The following is a 21,455-nucleotide window of genomic DNA, read 5'->3' as shown; positions in this document are numbered from 1 at the left end:
CGGCCTCTGGGGTGGGCGGGGAGGGCGCTCGCCGCCCGGGCCGCTAGGAGGCGGCTAGTGGCGCACAGCATGACGCGCGGGCGGCGCCGGCCCGAAGAGAAGGCGGGCTCAGGGAGCTGCGGCTCCCAACGGCGCCGGGGCTGGGGGCGTGGCGGCGGGGCGGGCCGAGCTACCCGAGACCTTGGGGCGCGTGCTCTGCTGGCCCCTCACTTTTAGCGGGACTGAAACCCAAGTCCTGACGTGTTGGGCCCGGCTACCGAAGTCCTGACGTGTTGGGTCCCGCCCCTCGCTTCTACCCTGACCAAAACCGAAGTCCTGACGTGTTGGGTCCGGCCCCTCGCTTTTACCGAGACCACAACCGGAGTTCTGACGTGTTAGGGGCCGGGCCCTCGCTTTTTACTGAAACCGAAACCGAAGTTCTGACGTGTTGGGGGCCGGCCCCTCGCTTCCACCCAGACCAAAACCGAAGTTCTGACGTTTTGGGGTCCCACTGGGCCCGAATCGTCGCCGAGTCGGAGAGTCGCAGGCGCGGTTTCCTGACCTGGAAGGAGGGGCCGCCCGCAGCACGAGATGCAAGTGGGGAAGGTCTGTGCCGCGTATCCGAGGCGAGGGGCCGCTGCTTAGAAACACTGAGGCGACCCTGGGGCCGGGGTCAAAGGTGACCGCTCGGTCCCGCCCACAGCTCCCACAAAGACTCCCAGCAGGCCGTGCGCCGCTCAGACTCGGCTCTGCGCCTGCGCGTTGAACTGTGTTCGGGGGTAGGAGGGTGGATTGGGCCTGAGGCACGGAACTTGAGGTTGCGCGGGTTGTTTCAGTCGTACCCTCCGTGCTAGTCTCGCCAGCCCCCAGCTCGACCCGCTGGGGCTTCCTAGCGCCGTCTCTCGTCTCCCTCTTCTGTACACTGGCCTTCGTACTTTATCCCGGGGGTCAGCCCGACAGGTCTCAGTTCAGTTCAGTCGCTCAGTCGTGTCCAACTCTTTGCGACCCCACGGACTGCAGCACGCCAGGCCTCCCTGTCCATCACCAACTCCCGGAGTTTACTCAAACTCATGTCCATCGAGTCGGTGATGCTATCCAACCATCTCGTCCTCTGTCGTCCCCTCCTCCTCCTGCCTTCACTTTCCCAGCATCAGGGTCTTTTCCAAGGAGTCAGCTCTTCGCATCAGGTGGCCAAAGTATTGGAATTTCAGCTTCAACATCGGGTCTAACAGTTAGCAAATGGCCTTCCAGGGTTGTTTGCATTTTGAGAGACTGCCACGGGGAGGTGGTGGCACTTGTGGTCATAACAATCACTTGGGGACCTTACCGGTTTTAATTTGCATTTTACAGGCCTGTCCCCAATCCCCTATATCAGTCTCTTTATTAAAGAGTGAGAACAGCGATTGTAGCTCAAAGGAAGATGGCAGGAACATCAGGTGGAATATAATGGCAATCCACTCCAATATTCTTGCCTGGAAAATCCCATGGTCTGAGGAGCCTGGTGGGCTACACAGTCCATGGGGTTGCAAAGAGTCAGACATGACTGAGCGACTTCACTCTTTTAACTTTTAAAATTTAGCTATACAAATGCAAAAAGGAACATGGAATGGTTTATGCAGGTATCATTGGTAAGCGATCAGAAACCCCCCTTGGTTATATCTGCTGGTGGCCCTCACGTAGGAAACGTGAGGGCTTAATGGCATTTACAGTGGTTCTGTGCTCATCCTTAGCACAAGTCAAAGGTATAACATTTAGTAACTAGGTAAGGTGTTTCTTCAGAGATTCTAAGCTACTGTTTGCGGCTCTCTAGAGATTCCATTCTGTTTCAGCAGTTGCTGCCTCTTGGCCCCAGGGCCCCCTCCAGCCTAACCAGGTAAGGAAAGGGAGGCACCCTGGAACAGGGTACATCTAATTGTGGCCACCAAACTCTTCCTCCAAGGATGTCTGCTGCCTATCACTTGTCCTTTGTACCAGAACTATCTTCACTTTGCCCATGAAAGTTGCCTTCAGGATAGACTGGAACTCTCAAGCTCAGGAACTAATTTAGGAGAACTGGGTTCCCACTTGTGTCCTTACCCGCATGGAAAGTGGGGTTGGTAGTTCAAGGATGATGAAAGCAGGGTCAGGTAGTGAAAGGTTGTTGCTGAACCACACAAAGACTCTGGGATTCTTGGCCTCCGGAAAAGAATTCAATCCAGGGCCAGAGACAGGCTTGATCGCTCAGAGCTTTTGTGTAATAAAGTTTTATTAAAGTATAAAGGAGATAGCGAAAGCTTCTGACATAGACATCAGAAGCGGGTAGAAAGAGTACCCGCTTGCTAGTGTTAGCAATAGAGTTATATACTCTCCAATGAGTTTTCGAGTTGGGAGTCAGTGTTTGTCCCAAGATATATATCATCCTTCCGAGTAAGGTCATAAGGCAGAGTAACACCTTTAAAAGCTCTAATATGTTTTTCTGGGTCCTCTAAATAGTCTCCCACATCCTCCTTGATTCTTTGTATTTCTTGATAAGAAAAAGGCTTATTAACTCTCATAGACTGATTATTTCTCCTGGTGGGTGCTTCATGAAGAGGCAACAGCTTGTGTGGCTGTTCCTCAGTCTCTTTGGCTGCTCTGCACATATGATCCCAGGAATACATTGGAGAAACCTGCTTTATCTCTTTGTCTCCTGTCCTCCATCTCATCTAAAAAGTAGGACAGGAGGGAGCTGAAGGAGTCATGCCCAAATGTATACCCTTAAGACACAAGTCTGGCATATTTTGCAGAGAAAAAGGGGCAACACATATGTTAACTTCTACCCATTTCCCTTGTTTTCTACAGAACCGGTCTAATGGTAAAACTGTATTACACTTAAGAGACCCTCCAACCGGCCACCGTTCGCCATCCTCCAGTGGATACCGTGGCCATGCAGTATGACGTAGGAAGACCAGGTGTGTCTTCTTTAAGCCCTGGGGATCAAATCTATCCCAGTTTTTCAGGATACAGTTCAAAGGAGTGAGGCTGGAATTGCTAGCTCCCATCTGTAAGAGAGAAAAAAGAGACCAGCACCATCTTTCTACCGGAGGCATCCCTCCTTGCCCTAGATGGGGCTGTAGACAGATTTTACACCAAAACTTTTCTTTGCTGGTCGGACTTAATCTGTCCCTTACCGACACAGGCGCCGTACTCGTCCCTCCCAGTTCTACCACTGAGATGGGGTGGGGATGCACCAGGGGTAGACCTGATGGCATCCCTGACTGACGTCCAGCTCTTCATCATTACCTCTGATGCCGCCCGGGATGCAATCAGAGTAACCTTCCCGAATCCCCCCCAGGCTAAGACCGCTGGGGGCACCGTTCGTCACCTGAGTGCCTGTGCACGACCCTGAGTATATTCCTGACCACAGTAAGACCAATACGAACTTAAAACTGAGATGTTCCTTCCAAGTGTCACCACACCAGCATAAGAGCCTCCTGAGCATCACCACACCAGTATAAGAGCCTCCTAAGCGTCACCACACCAGTATAAGAGCCTCTTCAGGTCCACTAAGACCCAGCGTTACCAAAGGAAAAAAAAACCCATTGTAGTTCCAATCTGAGTAACCTTTAACCTCAGAGATGCTCTTGTAGCTAGAGCTCCATCTAACTTTCGAACTTTCGATTCCTAGTGAAGCTAGGTGCTTCCTGACTACCAATCCAAGTTTGGGATCTAGGTAACAATACACAGTAACAGCACAGATCACAAGTACCTTGAAAGTCTATGATGTGACAGATTAGGTAGGTACTTCTAATTTCCAAGGAGTTATGGAATTGTCAAAGGGACTAAAAAGTTTGACCAAGAAAGAGTTCGGTCCACACGCTTTGCCCATTTCTGGTTGGTCACAGTAGGAGACATTGGGTGCCTCTTGGCATTGGCAGGTTGGTATAATCCGCTGACAGGTTTCTGCCATAAGCCGTATGAGGTCACCGTGGAACTGCAGAGCAGGGCTCCTCACTTGCTTCATGCAGTGAGTTTCATTCATTCACGCAAGCACACTGTAGAGTTAGTAAAGTACAGCAGAAAACGTGTTCGCTAGGAGAACAGAGAACTAGAGCTCCAAGCATCCTTACCTTGTCCTGAAGAATCCCAGATGAGCCCCCAAGGTGAAAGGTTGTTGCTGAACCACGCAAAGACACTGGGATTCATGGCCTCCAGAGGAGAAGAATTCAATCCGGGGCCAGAGACAAGGCTTGTTCGCTTAGAGCTTTTGTGTAATAAAGTTTTATTAAAGTATAAAGGAGATAGAGAAAGCTTCTCACATAGACATCAGAAGGGGGTAGAAATAGCACCTGCTTGCTAGTGTTAGCAAAGGAGTTATATACTTTCCAGTGAATCCAAAGAATGTCTGGAGGTTGTAAAGACCAGACCTACTGCCATAATTTACATTTTAAGATAACAGGATTCAGTTCAGTTCAGTCGCTCAGTCGAGTCCGACTATTTGCGACCCCATGAATCACAGCACGCCAGGCCCCCCGTCCATCACCAACTCCTGGAGATCACTCAGATTCGCATCCATCGAGTCGGTGATACCACACAGCCATCTCATCCTCTGTCGTCCCCTTCTCCTCCTGCCCCCAGTCCCTCCCAGCATCAGAGTCTTTTCCAATGAGTCAACTCTTCGCATGAGGTGGCCAAAGCACTGGAGTTTCAGCTTAAGCATCATTCCTTCCAAAGAAATCCCAGGGCTGATCTCCTTCAGAATGGACTGGTTGGATCTCCTTGCAGTCCAAGGGACTCTCAAGAGTCTTCTCCAACACCACAGTTCAAAAGCATCAATTCTTTGGCGCTCAGCCTTCTTCACAGTCCAGCTCTCGCATCCATACATGACCACAGGAAAAACCATAGCCTTGACTAGACACACCTTAGTAACGTAATGTCTCTGCTTTTGAATATACTATCTAGGTTGGTGATAACTTTTCTTCCAAGGAGTAAGCATCTTTTAATTTCATGGCTGCAATCACCATCTGCAGTGATTTTGGAGCCCCCCAAAATAAAGTCTGACACTGTTTCCACTGTTTCCCCATCTATTTCCCATGAAGTGATGGGACCGGATGCCATGATCTTCGTTTTCTGAATGTTGAGCTTTAAGCCAACTTTTTCACTCTCCTCTTTCACTTTCATCAAGAGGCTCTTTAGCTCCTCTTCACTTTCTGCCATAAGGGTGATGTCATCTGCATATCTGAGGTTATTGATATTTCTCCCAGCAATCTTGATTCCAGCCTGTGCTTCTTCCAGCCCAGCATTTCTCATGATTTACTCTGCATAGAAGTGAAACAAGCAGGGTGACAATATACAGCCTTGACGTACTCCTTTTCCTATTTGGAACCAGTCTGTTGTTCCATGTCCAGTTCTAACTGTTGCTTCCTGACCTGCATACAAATTTCTCAAGAGGCCGGTCAGGTGGTCTGGTATTCCCATCTCTTTCAGAATTTTCCACAGTTTATTGTGATCCACACAGTCAAAGGCTTTGGCATAGTCAATAAAGCAGAAATAGATGTTTTTCTGGAACTCTCTTGCTGTTTCCATGATCCAGCAGATGTTGGCAATTTGATCTCTGGTTCCTCTGCCTTTTCTAAAACCAGCTTGAACATCAGGAAGTTCACAGTTCACGTATTGCTGAAGCCTGGCTTGGAGAATTTTGAGCATTCCTTTACTAGTGTGTGAGATGAGTGCAATTGTGCGGTAGTTTGAGCATTCTTTGGCATTGCCTTTCTTTGGGATTGGAATGAAAACTGACCTTTTCCAGTCCTGTGGCCCCTGCTGAGTTTTCCAAATTTGCTGGCATATTGAGTGCAGCACTTTCACAGCATCATCTTTCAGGATTTGAAATAGCTCAACTGGAATTCCATCACCTCCACTAGCTTTGTTCATAGTGATGCTTTCTAAGGCCTGCTTGACTTCACATTCCAGGATGTCTGGCTCTAGATTGGTGATCACACCGTCATGATTATCTGGGTTGTGAAGATCTTTTGTGTACAGTTCTTCTGTGTATTCTTGCCACCTCTTCTTAATATCTTCTGCTTCTGTTAGGTCCATACCATTTCTGTCCTTTATCGAGCCCATCTTTTCATGAAATGTTCCCTTGGTATCTCTAATTTTATTGAAGAGATCTCTAGTCTTTCCCATTCTGTTCTTTTCCTCTATTTCTTTGCATTGATCACTGAGGAAGGCTTTCTTATATCTTCTTGCTATTCTCTGGAACTCTGCATTCAGATGCTTATATCTTTCCTTTTCTCCTTTGCTTTTCGCTTTGCTTCTTTTCACAGCTATTTGTAAGGCCTCCTCAGACAGCCATTTGGCTTTTTTGCATTTCTTTTCTATGGGGATGGTCTTGATCCCTGTCTCCTGTACAATGTCACGAACCTCATTCCATAGTTCATCAGGCACTCTCTCTATCAGATCTAGGCCCTTAAATCTATTTCTCACTTCCACTGTATAATCATAAGGGATTTGATTTAGGTCATACCTGAATGGTCTAGCGGTTTTCCCTACTTTCTTCAATTTAAGTCTGAATTTGGCAATAAGGAGTTCATGATCTGAGCCACAGTCAGCTCCTGGTCTTGTTTTTGTTGTGTATAGAGCTTCTCCATCTTTGGCTGCAAAGAATATAATCAATCTGATTTCGGTGTTGACCATCTGGTGATGTCCATGTGTAGGGTCTTCTCTTGTGTTGCTGGAAGAGGGTGTTTGCTATGACCAGTGCATATTCTTGGCAAAACTCTATTAGTCTTTGCCCTGCTTCATTCCGCATTCCAAGGCCAAATTTGCCTGTTACTCCAGGTGTTTCTTGACTTCCTACTTTTGCATTCCAGTCCCCTATAATGAAAGGACATCTTTTTTGGGTGTTAGTTCTAAAAGGTCTTGTAGGTCTTCATAGAACCGTTCAACTTCAGCTTCTTCAGCATTACTGGTTGGGGCATAGACTTGGATAACTGTGATATTGAATGGTTTGCCTTGGAGACGAACAGAGATCATTCTGTCGTTTGTGAGATTGCATCCAAGTACTGCATTTCGGACTCTTTTGTTGACCATGATGGCTACTCCATTTCTTCTGAGGGATTCCTGCCTGCAGTAGTAGATATAATGGTCATCTGAGTTAAATTCACCCGTTCCAGTCCATTTTAGTTCACTGATTCCTAGAATGTCGACGTTCATTCTTGCCATCTCGTTTGACCACTTCCAATTTGCCTTGATTCATGGACCTGACATTCCAGGTTCCTATGCAATATTGCTCTTTACAGCATCGGACCTTGCTTCTATCACCAGTCACATCCACAGCTGGGTATTGTTTTTGCTTTGGCTCCATCCCTTCATTCTTTCTGCAGTTATTTCTCCACTGATCTCCAGTAGCGTGTTGGGCACCTACTGACCTGGGGAGTTCCTCTTTCATTATCCTATCATTTTGCCTTTTCATACTGTTCATGGGGTTCTCAAGGCAAAAATACTGAGGTGGTTTGCCATTCCCTTCTCCAGTGGACCACATTCTGTCAGACCTCTCCACCATGACCCACCTGTTTTGGGTTGCCCCGCGGGCATGGCTTGGTTTCATTGAGTTAGACAAGGCTGTGGTCCTAGTGTGATTAGATTGACTAGTTTTCTGTGAGTATGGTTTCAATGTGTCTGCCCTCTGATGCCCTCTTGCAACACCTACCATCTTACTTGGGTTTCTCTTACCTTGGGCATGGGGTATCTCTTCACGGCTGCTCCAGCAAAGCACAGCCGCTGCTCCTTACCTTAGACAGGGGTATCTCCTTACCACCGCCCTTCAGGATTAGCCAGAAGGTTTAATCCAGAGACTGTCCTCAGGCAGGATACGTTATTGTTATATAATGCTTGTAAAGACCAGACCTACTCCCATAATTTTCCAGTAGTCATGTATGGATGTGAGAGTTGGACTGTGAAGAAAGCTGAGCACCAAAGAATTGATGCTTTTGACCTGTGGTGTTGGAGAAGACTCTTGAGAGTCCCTTGGACTGCAAGGAGATCCAACCAGTCCATTCTAAAGGAGATCAGCCCTGGGATTTCTTTGGAAGGAATGATGCTAAAGCTGAAACTCCAGTACTTTGGCCACCTCATGCAAAGAGCTGACTCATTGGAAAAGACTCTGATGCTGGGAGGGATTGGGGGCAGGAGGGAAAGGGGATGACAGAGGATGAGATGGCTGGATGGCATCACCGACTCAATGGACGTGAGTTTGAGTGAACTCCGGGAATTGGTGATGGACAGGGAGGTGTAGCGTGCTGCAATTCATGGGGTCGCAAAGAGTTGGACACGACTGAGTGACTGAACTGAACTCCCATAATTTACATTTTAAGAAAACAGGATTAGCCAGAAGGTTTAATCCAGAGACTGTCCTCAGGCAGGATACATTGTTATATAATGTTAAGGAATGTAGAGGGAAAAAAAAGCTTGTCCGTTCTTCCTCCTTGAGAATTCCAGACCCCTCTCTCCTTGAGGACCCCTAGACTTCTTATTGACCTGCCTAGGAAATGATTCTCTCAGTAGCAAGCAGGTTGGTGACCTGGCGCATGCAGAAGCAGGAAGAAACTTGGGTGAAGTGTCTATAGAGAGATGGTAGACAGGGGGAATCTGAGAAATTCTGTTGAGTTCTCCCTCATCCATAAGGCTACATATGTGTCTGCTGGAAGATTCATGAGTGCTGCTGCTGCTGCTGCTGCTAAGTTGCTTCAGTCATGTCCGACTCTGTGCGACCCCATACACGGCATCCCACCAGGCTTCCCCATCCCTGGGATTCTCCAGGCAAGAACACTGGAGTGGGTTGCCATTTCTGTCCTGGGTTCTGCTTTGGAATGCTGGGTACCTGGAAGCACCAGAGAAACTAACTTTGAGTCCCCGAAAGTTTAGAGGCGATGTCTCACATGCTATTGCCTTCAGGGGCTTCAAATCAACAAAAATGAGGAACAGGGCCTTGGCAGATCTGAGAGGGCATGCCTTCTCTAAAGGGGGTTATTAATTGTCTCTGTTCGGTGTTGCTACTCAGAAAGAAAACAGTCCAGTATCCCCAGACTTTTTTTTTTTTTTTAAGGATAAACAGGCAACAGGATTTATATATAAAACAATGTGATTTTTAATGTTACCAACTAATTGAAAGGTTTTTAAATACAGTATAGACCAAACAGAACACTGTGGACTGCTGGCTTGTGACCTCAGCTTTGGAATCAATGGGCATATTCCCTAGCTGTTTTAATGAGATCACTTGAGAGCATGGAGGACTGGTAGGTGGAATGTTGAAAGAGATGGGCACCAAAGCTCAGAAAATTAGATTTCCCGATCTCTCTGCCACTGTTGGAAGGTATCAAGCTATCATTTTAGGGCAACCCTTCGCTTCACAGATGAGGGAGCTGAAGACTAGAGAAGGCGGGGCTCTGTGCCCAGTCACACAGAGCTAGTTCCTGCGCTGGGACCAGCCCCCAGGTCTGCCAGCTCCCAGCCCACTGCACCGCATCAAATACAGCTTCAAAACTACGCCTCCTGTCTGCCTGGCTCCACCAGAAGCAGAATAGGCTTCCCACAAGTTCAAGAGGCCCTTTCTGACCGGACTCAAAGTTCCCCGATGCCTGTTTAGCCCAGCTTCCCATTGGCTGGTAGTAGGATCCACCCCTTTAGGGTTACTCCCCCTGCCCTGCAGCTCTATGAGTGGATGTTCCCTGAGAGGCCAGGGGTCACCACAGCAGCATGGCTGAATCGAGCAAGGTAAGGAAAGCATTTGCAGACTGGCTTCCCCTGTGGGGAGTCCCTGGGTCCTCAGGGACGCATGACAGCATAGTTGGAGTCACCACATGACCCCCAAGGCCTCTATCCCAGATAGCTCTAAGTCTGGGCTGAATTTTCCCGATGCAGGCCAAAGGAAGGAGGCCCGGCTTGCTGGGAGCCTCCTGGCTGGGAGTTGCCTCCCCTCCAGTGGATTTCTGGGGTTGAGAACCCACCAAGCATGGGTTAACGTGCCTCCTTGTTCTCTCTCCTCAGCCCATCCTGTATTCCTATTTCCGAAGCTCCTGCTCATGGAGAGTTCGAATTGGTAAGAGCTGCGCCTCCACTGAGAGCCGGGGTGGGGTGGGGTGGGGCGGGATGGGGTAGAGGGAAGCCTGGGTGAAAAGCTGGGTACCAGCTTTTCAGGGTACCACCCCCAGCAGATCTCCTGGAGCCCTCAGCCTTGAAGACATGTCCACCTTGGAAAGCCAACAAGAGGAAGGAAGGGGCTGTTTTTCCTCTTAGACCCGCCACCTCTCCCACACTGCTCTCCAAAGCCCCGTAGTAACCATGCTTCAGGCAACCTCAGAGAACTCAGAGGTCCTTGGTAACTGGCAGGGAACAGCTGGCATTCCTCACTTCTTATCTTATTTGATCTGGCAAATTAAACAGACACTGGCCAGTGTCAAGCCCAGAGGCCTCAGGGAAGGAGAAACTGCGGCCCTTCTGGTTCAGTCCTCATCTGACCCTTCTCTCCCTCAGCTTCACTCAGCCCTTGGCCAAGCTCAGAGTCACAGGCTCTTGCCGAGACAGAATGGGGCTGAGTGCTTTTGTGTCCACGACTCCATTTAAACCTGAACAACCCTAGGAGGGAGGTATTATTGGTGTCACCATTGTACCGGTGGGAAAACTGGGGCACAGGGAGGTTGCCCAAGGGGACTTGCCCAAGGTCATGTAACTAGTAAGGGGCGGAGCTGGAATTTGACCCAGCTAGTCTGGCTCCAGAGTCCATGTTCTTTCCTACCCTGAGCTGCCCGTCAGCTGGGGAAACGGGCACAGAAGCTCATGAAGTTACCTGCCCAAGGCCACGGGGCTAACAGGTGAATGTGATGGCGTTTGAACCCCGGCAGCCTGCTGCCAGGAGCCTGGTCCTGACTGCGAAGCCATCCTCCATGACCACCTCTTCCCACAGGCCCCTGGTATTTGCTAGATTTGGTGAGCAAGAGCACTGGGCTGCCGGAGGACACGTTCCTCGAAGAAGACACCCTCCCCCAGTCCACAGCCTCCGCCCTGGCTGGGCCAGAAGGCAGCGTGGGCGCTGTCTGCGGGGCTGGTGGGCCTTGGCCCCGACCAGACTCAGCCTCCAGGGTGGAGCTGACCACAGAGCCCAGCGTCCTCCAGGCTCTGGAGACTGTGACATGTCTCAGCCTCCTCCCCTCATTCCTTCGCCTGATGCCGGCCATTGCCGTATTTTTAATGCACAAGTGTGCACACTTACAGTCTCCTCCACTGAGGTTGACTGTTTTACCCTCACTTTGCCGGGAGGGGTGGTGGGGGGTGGGGAAACATCAAAGGAGGAGGAGAGGAAATCCAGCCACTGGGAGTCCCAGCTATGCAGTGATGAGACCACCGGAGAGTCCCGGCGCCCTGCTTGGAATCTGCAGTCAGCAACCCGGAGAACAGAGAGAATGAATTAGAAAGGGCTTCCTCTCTAAACAGAACCAGAGTGTCATCAGTCCATGTGGGCCCTGCCTGGTCACTGACCGCCTTCCCTCAGCCCTCAGGTGGCCTTGGCTCGGGGGATGAGTGCGTGTCTCCAACACATCAGCCCCGCTCACCGCTGCCTGAGGCCCTGCATGGGGCAGAGATGACGGGGACACTTCCCTGCTGTCCTCCAGGAGCCCATGGCGTGGGGGCACAAGGCTCCCCTGGGGATACAGTGAGCCCAGCAAGAAGAGAGGCAGAGTGTCAGGGCCCTGGGGTAGGAGAGCAGGTGCTGCTCAGGGGAGATGGGAAGCAGGGCCCAGAACTTCCCCCAGTGGCGCAGAGAAAGAAGACTCCATCTCTCTGGTCACCCCGGGGAATGTGGTTGGAGGCGGTCACCTGACTGCCATCTCCCCGCTCTCCTAGCTCTGGCCTTGAAAAACATCGACTATGAGACAGTAGCCGTTAACCTCACAAAGGATGGGGGCCAGCAGGTAAGGAGGCTGCCCCCAGGCCACAATGTAGGAGGCAGAGGCCTCGGAGGGGCCCAGCAGGGGATGCAGACTTCTGCCCGTGAGAGATGAACCCTGTAGTCTTGCGCCCTGTAGTCCCCCCGGCCAGAGGAGGCTGCTGGCTCTCCCTCATGGGACAGGGCGGCAGGCTGTGCAGCAGCTGCCAGGGCCATGGGGAGGCCCAGGTTCCAGGAGCCATACCATAGCACAACTCCAGCAGGGCGGGTGGTGAACCCTGCGGAGGCGCCTTGGTGGCCACATACGAGGTGCAGGGACAAGCACACAGCCAGGCCACTGGGACAAAGCCTGTGTCTCAGCGGCCACTGGGCTTCAGGATTCTGCACGGATTCCCCCCGGTGTCATCCAGAGCCTTGGAGCCAGGGCCTTCCCCAGGGAGGGGGGTGCAAGTGGGCAGTAGGCTGGGGGCTTCCTGCTTGCTCCTTTCTGCTTTAGCTGGCTTAGGCCAGGCCTCCCAGTCCACCAGAGCCTTGTCTCCACAGTTCTCTGAAGAATTTCAGGCCCTGAATCCCATGAAGCAGGTGCCAGCCCTGAAGATTGATGGAATCACCATCGGCCAGTCCGTAAGTGGAAGCTTCGGGAGACCCCGCACGAGTATGGGGTCCTGGACAAGAGGACCTCACAGCCCTTCCTTGCCTGTGTCTACCCAAGGCGCCCAGCTCTTAGGAGGGACACAAGGGAGGTTGCCCGCTTGCTTTGGGAAGTGAGGGGAGTCTTAAGCATGGGGGGAGCCCAAGCTCAGCAGGACAAGGATCCAAAATGAGCTCGTCCTCCTGGGGAGCCTCTTGGCTTCACGGGGCTCGAGGGGAGGACAGTAAGAAGGGTAAAAAAAGGTGGGGTGGTGATTTGGGCTTCCCCGGGTGGCACTAGTGGTAAAGAACCCACCTGCCAACGCAGGAGATGTAAGAAACCTGGGTTCCATCCCTGGGTCGGGAAGATCCCCTGGAGAAGGGCATGGCAACCCACTCCAGTATTCCTGCCTGGAGGATCCCGCGGACAGAGGAGCCTGGTGGGCTGCAGTCCATGGGGTCGCGAAGAGTCGGATGCGACTGAGCGACGTAGTGCAGTGTTGGAGGTGGAGGAGGAGGAATCGGCCGTCCCCTCTGGTCCCTGTCTCACTGCTCCCCTCTGGACAGCTGGCCATCATCGAGTATCTGGAGGAGACCCGGCCCACGCCGCGACTCCTGCCTCAGGACCCAAAGAAGAGGGCCCAGGTGCGCATGGTGTCCGACCTCATCGCCAGCGGCATCCAACCCCTGCAGGTGCGGCTCCTGTGTGTGCGCTCCCTCCTCCCTCCCATCCTTTGAGCCCACCCAGCAGCACCCAGCTCGTCAGTGGGTGGGGGCTGGGGGCAGGAGGACAGAGGGGACCCTCAGGGACTTGGCCCCCGATTGTGGGGCAGAGGGAGGAGGGCAGCCAGAAAATACCCATCCCCCGGGGACCCCCAGGTTTCCAAGGATACCTCCAGAGGCACCACCTCCCTCCGAGGTGGGAAGGGGCCAGGAGGCAGGGAGAGGTGAGCCACCCAGGTCCTGCCTAGGCCCACAGCAGCCTCCCTTTCACCTGTTCTCTGTCATAGACTGGGTTTCGCCTCAAATTTTTTTTTAATTTTCACTGGTAGAACAGAAAAGTGTTAAAAGAGTTCATCTGTTTTTTAAAAAATTCATCTGTGCTAACTCTTGACTTTGCAAAAAAGAAAATAGCCGAGAAAGGTGGAGTGACTTTGCAAATAAGAAAATAGCCCAGGGCTTCCCTTGTGGCTCAGCTGGTAAAGCATCTGCCTGCAATACAGGAGACCTGGGTTCGATCCCTGGGTTGGGAAGATCCCCTGGAGAAGGGAAAGGCTACCTGCTCCAGTATTCTAGCCTGGAAAATTCCATGGACTGTACAGTCTCAGGATCCAAAAAAAGAAAATAGCCCAGAAAGGTGGAGTGACTTTGCAGAGTCACTGTCAGTGTGACAGACCCCAGACTGTGCACCTGTGCCCCTTGTTGCTTTTTATTTTTTTAACAAAGGAGGTTAGAGCAGACACCCTGATCTCCTGAAAGCTAGTCCTGTGTGCCTCCCCCCATCCTGCCCCGTACCGTCTCAACACCCCCTCTTCACAAGGGACCATGTCACAGAGAAGCACTGGATGTAAGGGAGAGAGGCCTTGGGTTGCATCCCCCCACCTTCCATGTCTCTGCTGGAGTCACAGGCTTCCGGACTACAGGGGACTCTGGGGCAGCCTGAGAAGGTGGCCTCCAAGATCGTCACCTCCCTTCCAACCTGGGGCCCAGATGGGAGGAAGGAGCTCGCAGGGTCCAGGGTAGGACAGGTGTACACTCAAAGACCGCGTGGGAACTGGGCTTGCCAGAGGGGCCTTGGCAGAGTGGGTGGGCTCAGCCTGGCTCCCAGAGCTCACCTCTGATTTTTCCTTGGGCCACACAGAACCTGTCTGTCCTGAAGCAGGTGGGACAGGAGAACCAGCTGACCTGGGCCCAGCAGGCCATCACTTCTGGCTTTGATGGTGAGTCCCTGCTCCTGTGAGCTGGCCCCTGGTGACCTCTCAGAGAAATAGCCCTCACACCTGGGGCCCTGGGCATCTACAGCAACCTCCCAGACCCTTTGGCCTTGACAGTGGTGGCATGGATGGGCAGGGCCGAGGGGGCAGTGGGTTGGGCAGCAGCCAAACCTGACCCGAACCCCTGGTACTTCTGGGACCCTCACGCCTGAGGCCTTTGGGAGATAGGAGGCCCAGCTCCACTGGCTCCACTGTCCACTGCAGGCAGGAAGCCAAGGCCCGCGAAGCGCCCGCCCCTCAGCTTGAGACCCGCTGCCTTGGCCAGAGGCAGGTCTTGTCCTCTCAGGGGAGGGAACCATAGCTGCGCTGGCCGAGGGCAGGCACCCCACACCCCGTCACCATCTCCAGGCCCGATGGCCGCATTCCCTCCAGCACACACTCCAGGCTTACTACTCAAGACAACTGCCTGTGTCATAGCTATGGATGCCAAAGCCCAGAAAGGCTGACCTCCCCTTTCCATGCCCAGAGTGAGAGTCGCCGTGTTGCCTCCCCACAGCTCTGGAGCACATCCTGCAGAGCACGGCGGGGAGGTTCTGTGTGGGGGACGAGGTAAGCCCCTCCCCGGGCCGCCTCAGGCTGCCACCATCTCCCCCTGACTCAGCCGCCTCCCTCCAGCCCAGGGCAGGCTCGGTCTCCAGAGCTTCCCGAGGAGGCAGCTGTGGTGGGTGTGGGGGAGGGCACCCTCTGTGTTAAGCAGAAGTTGGCTCATGGGGCGCTCCTCAGGTCCCCTTGGTCGGCTGCCTCAAGAGGAAGTGAGTTTCTAGTTCCTCAAGGTATTCAAGTCGAAGACCCCGTCTCTGAAATGCAGAGGCAGTCCAGCCGTCACAAGAGGGATTAGATTAGACAGTTCCTCCATTCCCTTCCGGTGACAGGATTCTAGGGTTCAGGTGCCCTCGGCTCATACAGGCTGAGGCCCTGGCCCTGTGCTAATTCTGGTTCCCGAGCGCCACCCTGCAACCCGCACCCAGAGGCATCCTGTCCCTGCTGGGCGCCCTCCCTGCATGCTGGTGGTTTTTAACGAGGACAGTACCGTCCACTGAGGCAGGCAGGCCTTCTCTGGCTACCCACAGAGCTGGCTGTCAGGGCAGCTGGAGCTTAGCCGGGAGAAGTGCTTCTACCCAAGGGACAGACCCCGCCCGGGCCCACGGGAGACAGGCAGGGGGAGGGCGGCCTTGGGGTGGGTAGAAGAGCCAGAGGCAGATGGCAGCATCAGAGGCCAGCACCCCGGTACAGGAACCTGCGTGAGTCTGGGGTGCGCCCCCTGATGAAAGCCCCCCCTGTCCCTCTTTGCAGGTGTCCATGGCTGACCTGTGCTTAGCGCCTCAGGTGGCAAATGCTGACAGGTAAGAGCATGCCACAGCACCCTTTCTCCTCCTCCTGGCCACTCCCCTCAAAACACCCAGCTTCCTCCTACTGTCAGGCCCTGACTTCATCTACTGAGGTGACATCTCATGCAGACTCTCCCCAACTGGCCAAGGTACCCCCCCACCCCGTGCTAGGCCACAGCAGCCACTGTGGCCCGTAGGAGACGGCCAGAAGCTGGCATAACACCGTTGCCATGCCCACCACAGCCCGGGGGATACCTTGCAGTCCCTGCTCCCAGGAGGGGGTGCCTCGCCTGGTGGACACCCCTGAAGGAGACCCTCTGAGAGCCTGCTCTCCCCCATGTGGTGTGTCTGTGCCCAGCAGTGAGCTCTGCTTTCCTCCCATTAGCCCTTCAGGAAGGCCCAGATGGAACCTCTCTGTGGAAGGCATCGTGCTGAGCACTGCTGTGTGTGTGTGTGTGTGTGTGTGTGTGTGCGTAGAACCTCTCTGTGGAAGGCATCGTGCTGAGCACTGCTGTGTGTGTGTGTGTGTGTGTGCACATGCACACGCGTGTGCTCAGTTGCTCAGCTGTGCCTGACTCTTTGGGACCCCATGGGCTCTGTGTGTGTGTGTGTGTGTGTACATGCACACGTGTGTGCTCAGTTGCTCAGCTGTGCCTGACTCTTTGGGACCCCATGGACTGTAGCCCGCCAGGCTCCTCTGTCCATGGGATTCTCCAGGCAAGAATACTGGAGCGGGTTGCCATTTCTCACGCCAGGGACTGTTACAGTTATGGAAACACTTAATAAGAATGTGTTGGAGAAGGAAATGGCAACCCGCTCCAGAACTCTTGCCTAGAGAATCCCATGGACAGAGGAGCCTGGTGGGCTGCTGTCCATGGGGTCGCACAGAGTCGGACATGACTGAAGTGAGTTAGCATGCATGCAGGCATTGGAGAAGGAAATGGCAACCCACCCCAGTATTCTTGCCTGGAGAATCCCAGGGACAGGGGAGCCCGGAGGGCTGCTGTCTATGGGGTCGCACAGAGTCGGACATGACTGAAGCAACTTAGCAGCAGCAGCAGCAAGAATGTGTAGACACATTCCCTCCCCTCAAGAAGCTCATGAAAAGGCCAGGAGATAATCTGTATATGAGAGCCCAGCACCAGCCTTACACATATTGGTCATGGAGACTGCCACGGCAGCCTGTTCCCGTGGAGTGGGAACAGCGAGAAACACGGCACTACAGGAGGCCTGCCCCTCCGCAGAGAGCTCCCTTGTGAATGGAGCCCCCAGCCAGCAGGGCCGCCTTCCTACGCCTGCGCTGGCCCGCCCCAGGGGCTTCATCCAGCCCTGCCCGCCTGCTGCCCACAGGCTGTGCCCTGCAGACTTCGGCTTAGATGGATGTTTCTCTGCCCCAGGTTCAAGGTGGACCTCACTCCCTACCCTACCATCAGCCGCATCAACAAGTCACTGCTGGCCTTGGAGGCCTTCCACGTGTCTCACCCCTGTCGGCAGCCGGATACACCCCCCGAGCTGAGGGCCTAGCTCTCAAACTGCACCCCACTGGTGCCGGGGCGGGGGGCAGGGAGGGGTGCAGGGGGAGACACGGCCTGGGCTGAACTTGCCTAGAAATGAGCGAGCCCCGACTGCAGAGATGCGGAAGACCTGAACCCTCGCTCTGGCTCTGCCTTCCCACCGGACCGCTCTCTGCCTCGCCCCTTCATTTGGCACCTGTGGTCAGGGTGGGGTGGAAGGATGCGGGAGCGGGTAAGGCAGGACGTTACCTGGTGTCTGGGTCTCAGGCCGTCAGGAGGATGAGTGAATGTAGGCTGAAATGTCTGGCCAGTTTACCAGAGCCATGAGGAAGTCTGCGCACTCTTCCCATCTCCTCGACTGTTAACTGACTTCCGAGACAGCCCACCCTGGAATCTGATCATTAAACTAAAGCCCAGGTGTCTGCGCTGTATCACTTAAAGCTGAGCTGGGTTCCAGAAGGTGAACCCTCTTCCTGGCTGGAATCCCCCTGTGTCTGGACCAGGAGAGAGTGAGCCAGCCCCTTGCCCGCCCCCTGTGGTTGGCCTGGCCCTCAGGACCTAAGGGCCAGGAAGAGAAATAAGCCCTAAAGCCTGCCTGAGAGAGTCAGACAAGACCTAGGAGAGAACAGGTATGAGAAGCAGGAGAGAGACCATCCTGTGAGCTGAGCGCCCAGGGCTGAGAGTGGTACCACTTCTAGGGCTCTCTCAGCCAAGTCCCTCATCTTCAGGGGCAGCGTTCTCTGGACCAACCCCAGGGTTTGATACTTAGGATACATCCTGTTGTGAACGGTCCTGAGAGTGGAGGCAGGCTCCTCCATGGGCAGCATAAGCAGCCTCCAACTGGCGAGCTCAGGAGACCAACCTGGCAACAGCTTACCTTGGGCTGCCCTGGAGCAGGTCCCCAAGCCTGGAAGTGAGCAGCCAGAACCAGGATCACGTCTAGACAGAGATGATCTCCCCACTGCTCTCTGTGGGGAGATTGGGGTCACTTCTGAGAGAGAAACAAGATGACTTGTATATACCATACCTGAGATTTCTCTTTCCCTGTGTAACTGAGGTTTAAACGGGGAATTAAGATATTTGTGTCCAGTCCAAATGGAAGTCCCCTCTCTCAGCCATGAATCTCTTATTTTTAAATATTTACTTTTACTTATTTATTTTTGGCTGTGCCAGGTCTTGCTTGCACCATGCAGGATCTTTAGTTGCGGCTTGTTAACTCTTAGTTGCAGCCATGTGGGATCTAGTTACCTGACCCAGGATCAAACCTGGGCCCCTGCATTGGGAGCTCGGAGTCTTAGCCCCTGGGCCACTAAAGAAGTCCCTGTAAGTCCCCGTTTCTTGAGCTCCAATCCCAGGGCACCTAGCTCTTCCCTCTCGTCCTAGGCTCCTTGGTGGCATCTCATCTTAGATGACCTGGGTTCCAGGCTCTCCAGTGACCAAGGTGGGCCACTGTGGTCCCAAAGCGAGTTTGTCCTGTTGGAGACAGAAGCACAAGAAGGGAGATGAGACACGGCAGTGGAGAGGGAGGCTGTGTGTGTCTTGCTCTGCTGCCTTCTGGGCCCTTTCCCCCAGATTGCTCCGGATTCGCCTGGCTGCATCAGGCTCCCCTGGGCTCTCTCCAAGAAACCTTGAGATCAGAGACTAATCTCAACTTGGGGATCTGTAACGGTCACCTGACTTGGACTTTGAAGGTGATTCAAGCTCTGGTGGATTTTAAAGAGGGACTGAGCTCAGGGGGAAGAGTGGGGCCCCACACTCCAGGCTGCACTCCCTGGCCGTCCAGAGAGAGTGGAGTCTGCAAGGAGCAGCAGGCAAGCGGCAGAAGCAAGGCTTGGCCAGTCGGGGTGCTGCTGCCATGACCCCAGATCAAGGCGACAGCTGGCTCTGCCTCTCACTCACAGGTGCCTTCAGGAGCCCAAATAATCCAAAATGATTGCCAGCACTGCTGAGGTTACCAGGTCCTCCCACCCCTCCCTCCTCCCAGCCTCGTTTCCAGGCGACAGAGAAGCCCAACAGACTTCTGGGAAGTGCGGGCACCAGCCAGAACCCACGTCTAGGACAAGGCTCTGGACGCAGAGACAAGCTGAGCCCACGCCCCCAGTCTGAATGATTCCACGGGGAACTTGCTATAACGAGCCTGGCGGGCTGGGGTTCCTCCTAGAAACTAGCTGGGGGCTGTCCTGCTCCAGCTGCTAATGGACCCCTCTCCTTCCACTCAGTCCACCAGCGTGTGGTGAGCCCTCCCACCCCACGGGCTGGGGGCTGGGGGCCGTCCTGCTCCAACTGCTAGTGGACCCCCCTCCTTCCACTCAGTCCGCCAGTGTGTGGTGAGCCTTCCCACGCCCATGGGCCAGGGGCTGATGGCCGTCCTGCTCCAGCTGCTAGTGGACCCCCCTCTTTCCACTCAGTCCGCCAGCATGCGGCAAGCCTTCCCACCCCACGCGCTGGGGGCTGTGGCTGCGTGATTGGATAAGGCAGCTGCAGCCCCTGCTCTTGCTGAGCTTATGCCTCCCCACTGACTTCTGGACATTGACCTGACCAGCTCTCACTCCACCGCCTAAACATCATGCCTGTCTGCTTATATGTCTGATCTGAGATAATGTCCAAAAGCTGATGTATTTCAACTCATGTCTCCTCCTGGATGGGTAGCACAATATTAACCTGTCTGGGACTTCCCTGGAGGTCCGGAGGTTAGGACTCTGTGCTGCCGATTCAAGGGGAAGAGTTCAATCCCTGGTCAGGAAACTAAGGTCCCACATGCTGCAGTGAAGTAAAAAATAAAAAATAAAAAAATAACCTGTTTAACCTAGAGCCTCCATCAGCCATCCTAAAACTGGTGGCCAAAGCCGAATGGATTTTAAGGAAATCCAAATGAGGTAAAGAGGCGATACAGCCTCCGTTATCAAGCATTTGTAGAAACCATCCTCATGCACAAAACTCATTTTGATATTTTTCTCATAGTTCTGGTCCTCTCTAGTTCAACACAGATTTTCCGACACGTGTTGTGAGGTGAACAGCAGCAGGTGGGGGAGGGTAGAGATCAAACACTGTGACTTTTCCTGGGCTCAGACAGATCCTTGGAGTTGTGACATTTCTGAGGCCCTCCTTTTGTCTTCTGGTTTTCCCCGAGCCCAGACAAACCTGTTCTTCCCCACAAAAACAGATATGTCTAAGCCAAAGAAACTCACTCTGGACTGCTCTGAGCTGCCGAGAAACACTGGGTTGGGTTCTTCAGGCGTCCCCACATCCACAACCCAAGCCACCCAGAGGTGTGGCTGACTAACCTTTGTGGTTCTCAGCTGTAGAGGAACCATAGTCCATCTCCTTATTTCATGATGCTTTTGTGAAGGGGAGACTTTTGTGTTTTAAAGAACCTGAGCCACGGAGCTCTTCACATAGTCTATAGCAAAACGGTCTCCAGGTCAGGGCTGGGAACCATTCTTGCCGCCTTCTTCACCTGAAATCAAGGGGAAAACTAACCCAGAACCAACTCAGCTCCCAAGAGGCTGCTGCAGCTTTCCTGGAGTTTCCTGTGAGCTCTGGAGCCTGGGACTGTGGAGGTGAGGGAACCTGGGGGGATGGAATTGAGAGGAACAGAGAGCAGGCAGGCCCAGGGAAGCCACCAGCTCAGGACCAGCTGACGGATGGAAAAGGAATGGGGCGGGGGGCAGCGGGATGCATAGCATTGTGGCCCCACTGAACAACACAACTCCTGAGAGAGAGGAGCATCTGTGGGTTTCCAGGCCTGCGGTTTTAAAGCTACCGAGGCTATCTGTGTTCCAGCCCTGGGACCTCCACGGTGTCCAGGGCATCAACATGGGTAGCTGCCCTGCTGCTCAGAAATGTGGAGACCTGAGATGTGACCAGCTTCAGCCCCTCCCTCTAGGAAACCATCCTCCCAGAATCTGGGGCTGGATACATGGGCGAGAAGAGAAGACTCTTCTCTATTTCCAGAGGAACTTAGCTGTGCTGTAGGAAGAAAGCAACATTCCTATACCTTCTCCCCTGTGTGAGGGCAGAGCTCCCGCAAGCTCCTCTAGGGCTGCACTACTGACCAGTCTCTCTTGACCCCAGTTCCAAGCACAGCGACTAGCCTCACTTCATAAAA

The 21,455-nt window shown here is 53.4% G+C and overlaps 1 protein-coding gene across 6 annotated transcripts; it reads left to right on the top strand.

Moving 5' to 3' along the window:
- The first annotated feature begins 332 nt into the window (after nt 1-332).
- On the top strand, nt 333-20,064 carry GSTZ1 (glutathione S-transferase zeta 1). 6 transcript variants are annotated; one of them, XM_068964234.1, is made up of 9 exons: nt 351-585; nt 9,985-10,036; nt 11,839-11,906; nt 12,425-12,505; nt 13,079-13,204; nt 14,373-14,451; nt 15,002-15,054; nt 15,799-15,848; nt 17,231-20,064. In XM_068964234.1, exons 1-9 carry the CDS (start codon nt 571-573, stop codon nt 17,355-17,357), a joined length of 651 nt encoding a protein of 216 aa, XP_068820335.1. In that variant the 5' UTR covers nt 351-570; the 3' UTR covers nt 17,358-20,064. The 6 variants fall into 6 exon arrangements, 5 of the variants coding, with proteins under 5 accessions (XP_068820336.1, XP_068820335.1, XP_068820334.1 ...); XM_068964233.1 differs by lacking the exon at nt 351-585 and adding an exon at nt 9,636-9,711; XR_011144416.1 differs by lacking the exons at nt 351-585; nt 9,985-10,036 and adding an exon at nt 10,795-10,923 and having other exon boundaries at nt 17,231-19,038; nt 19,249-20,064.
- Nucleotides 20,065-21,455: the final 1,391 nt, after the last annotated feature.

The sequence above is a fragment of the Capricornis sumatraensis genome, chromosome 2 (assembly GCF_032405125.1).
Source record: "Capricornis sumatraensis isolate serow.1 chromosome 2, serow.2, whole genome shotgun sequence".
NCBI classification, from domain to species: Eukaryota; Metazoa; Chordata; class Mammalia; order Artiodactyla; family Bovidae; genus Capricornis; species Capricornis sumatraensis.
The sequence above is the reverse complement of the archived record's forward strand: the minus strand, read 5'-3'. Positions and strand labels throughout refer to the sequence as shown.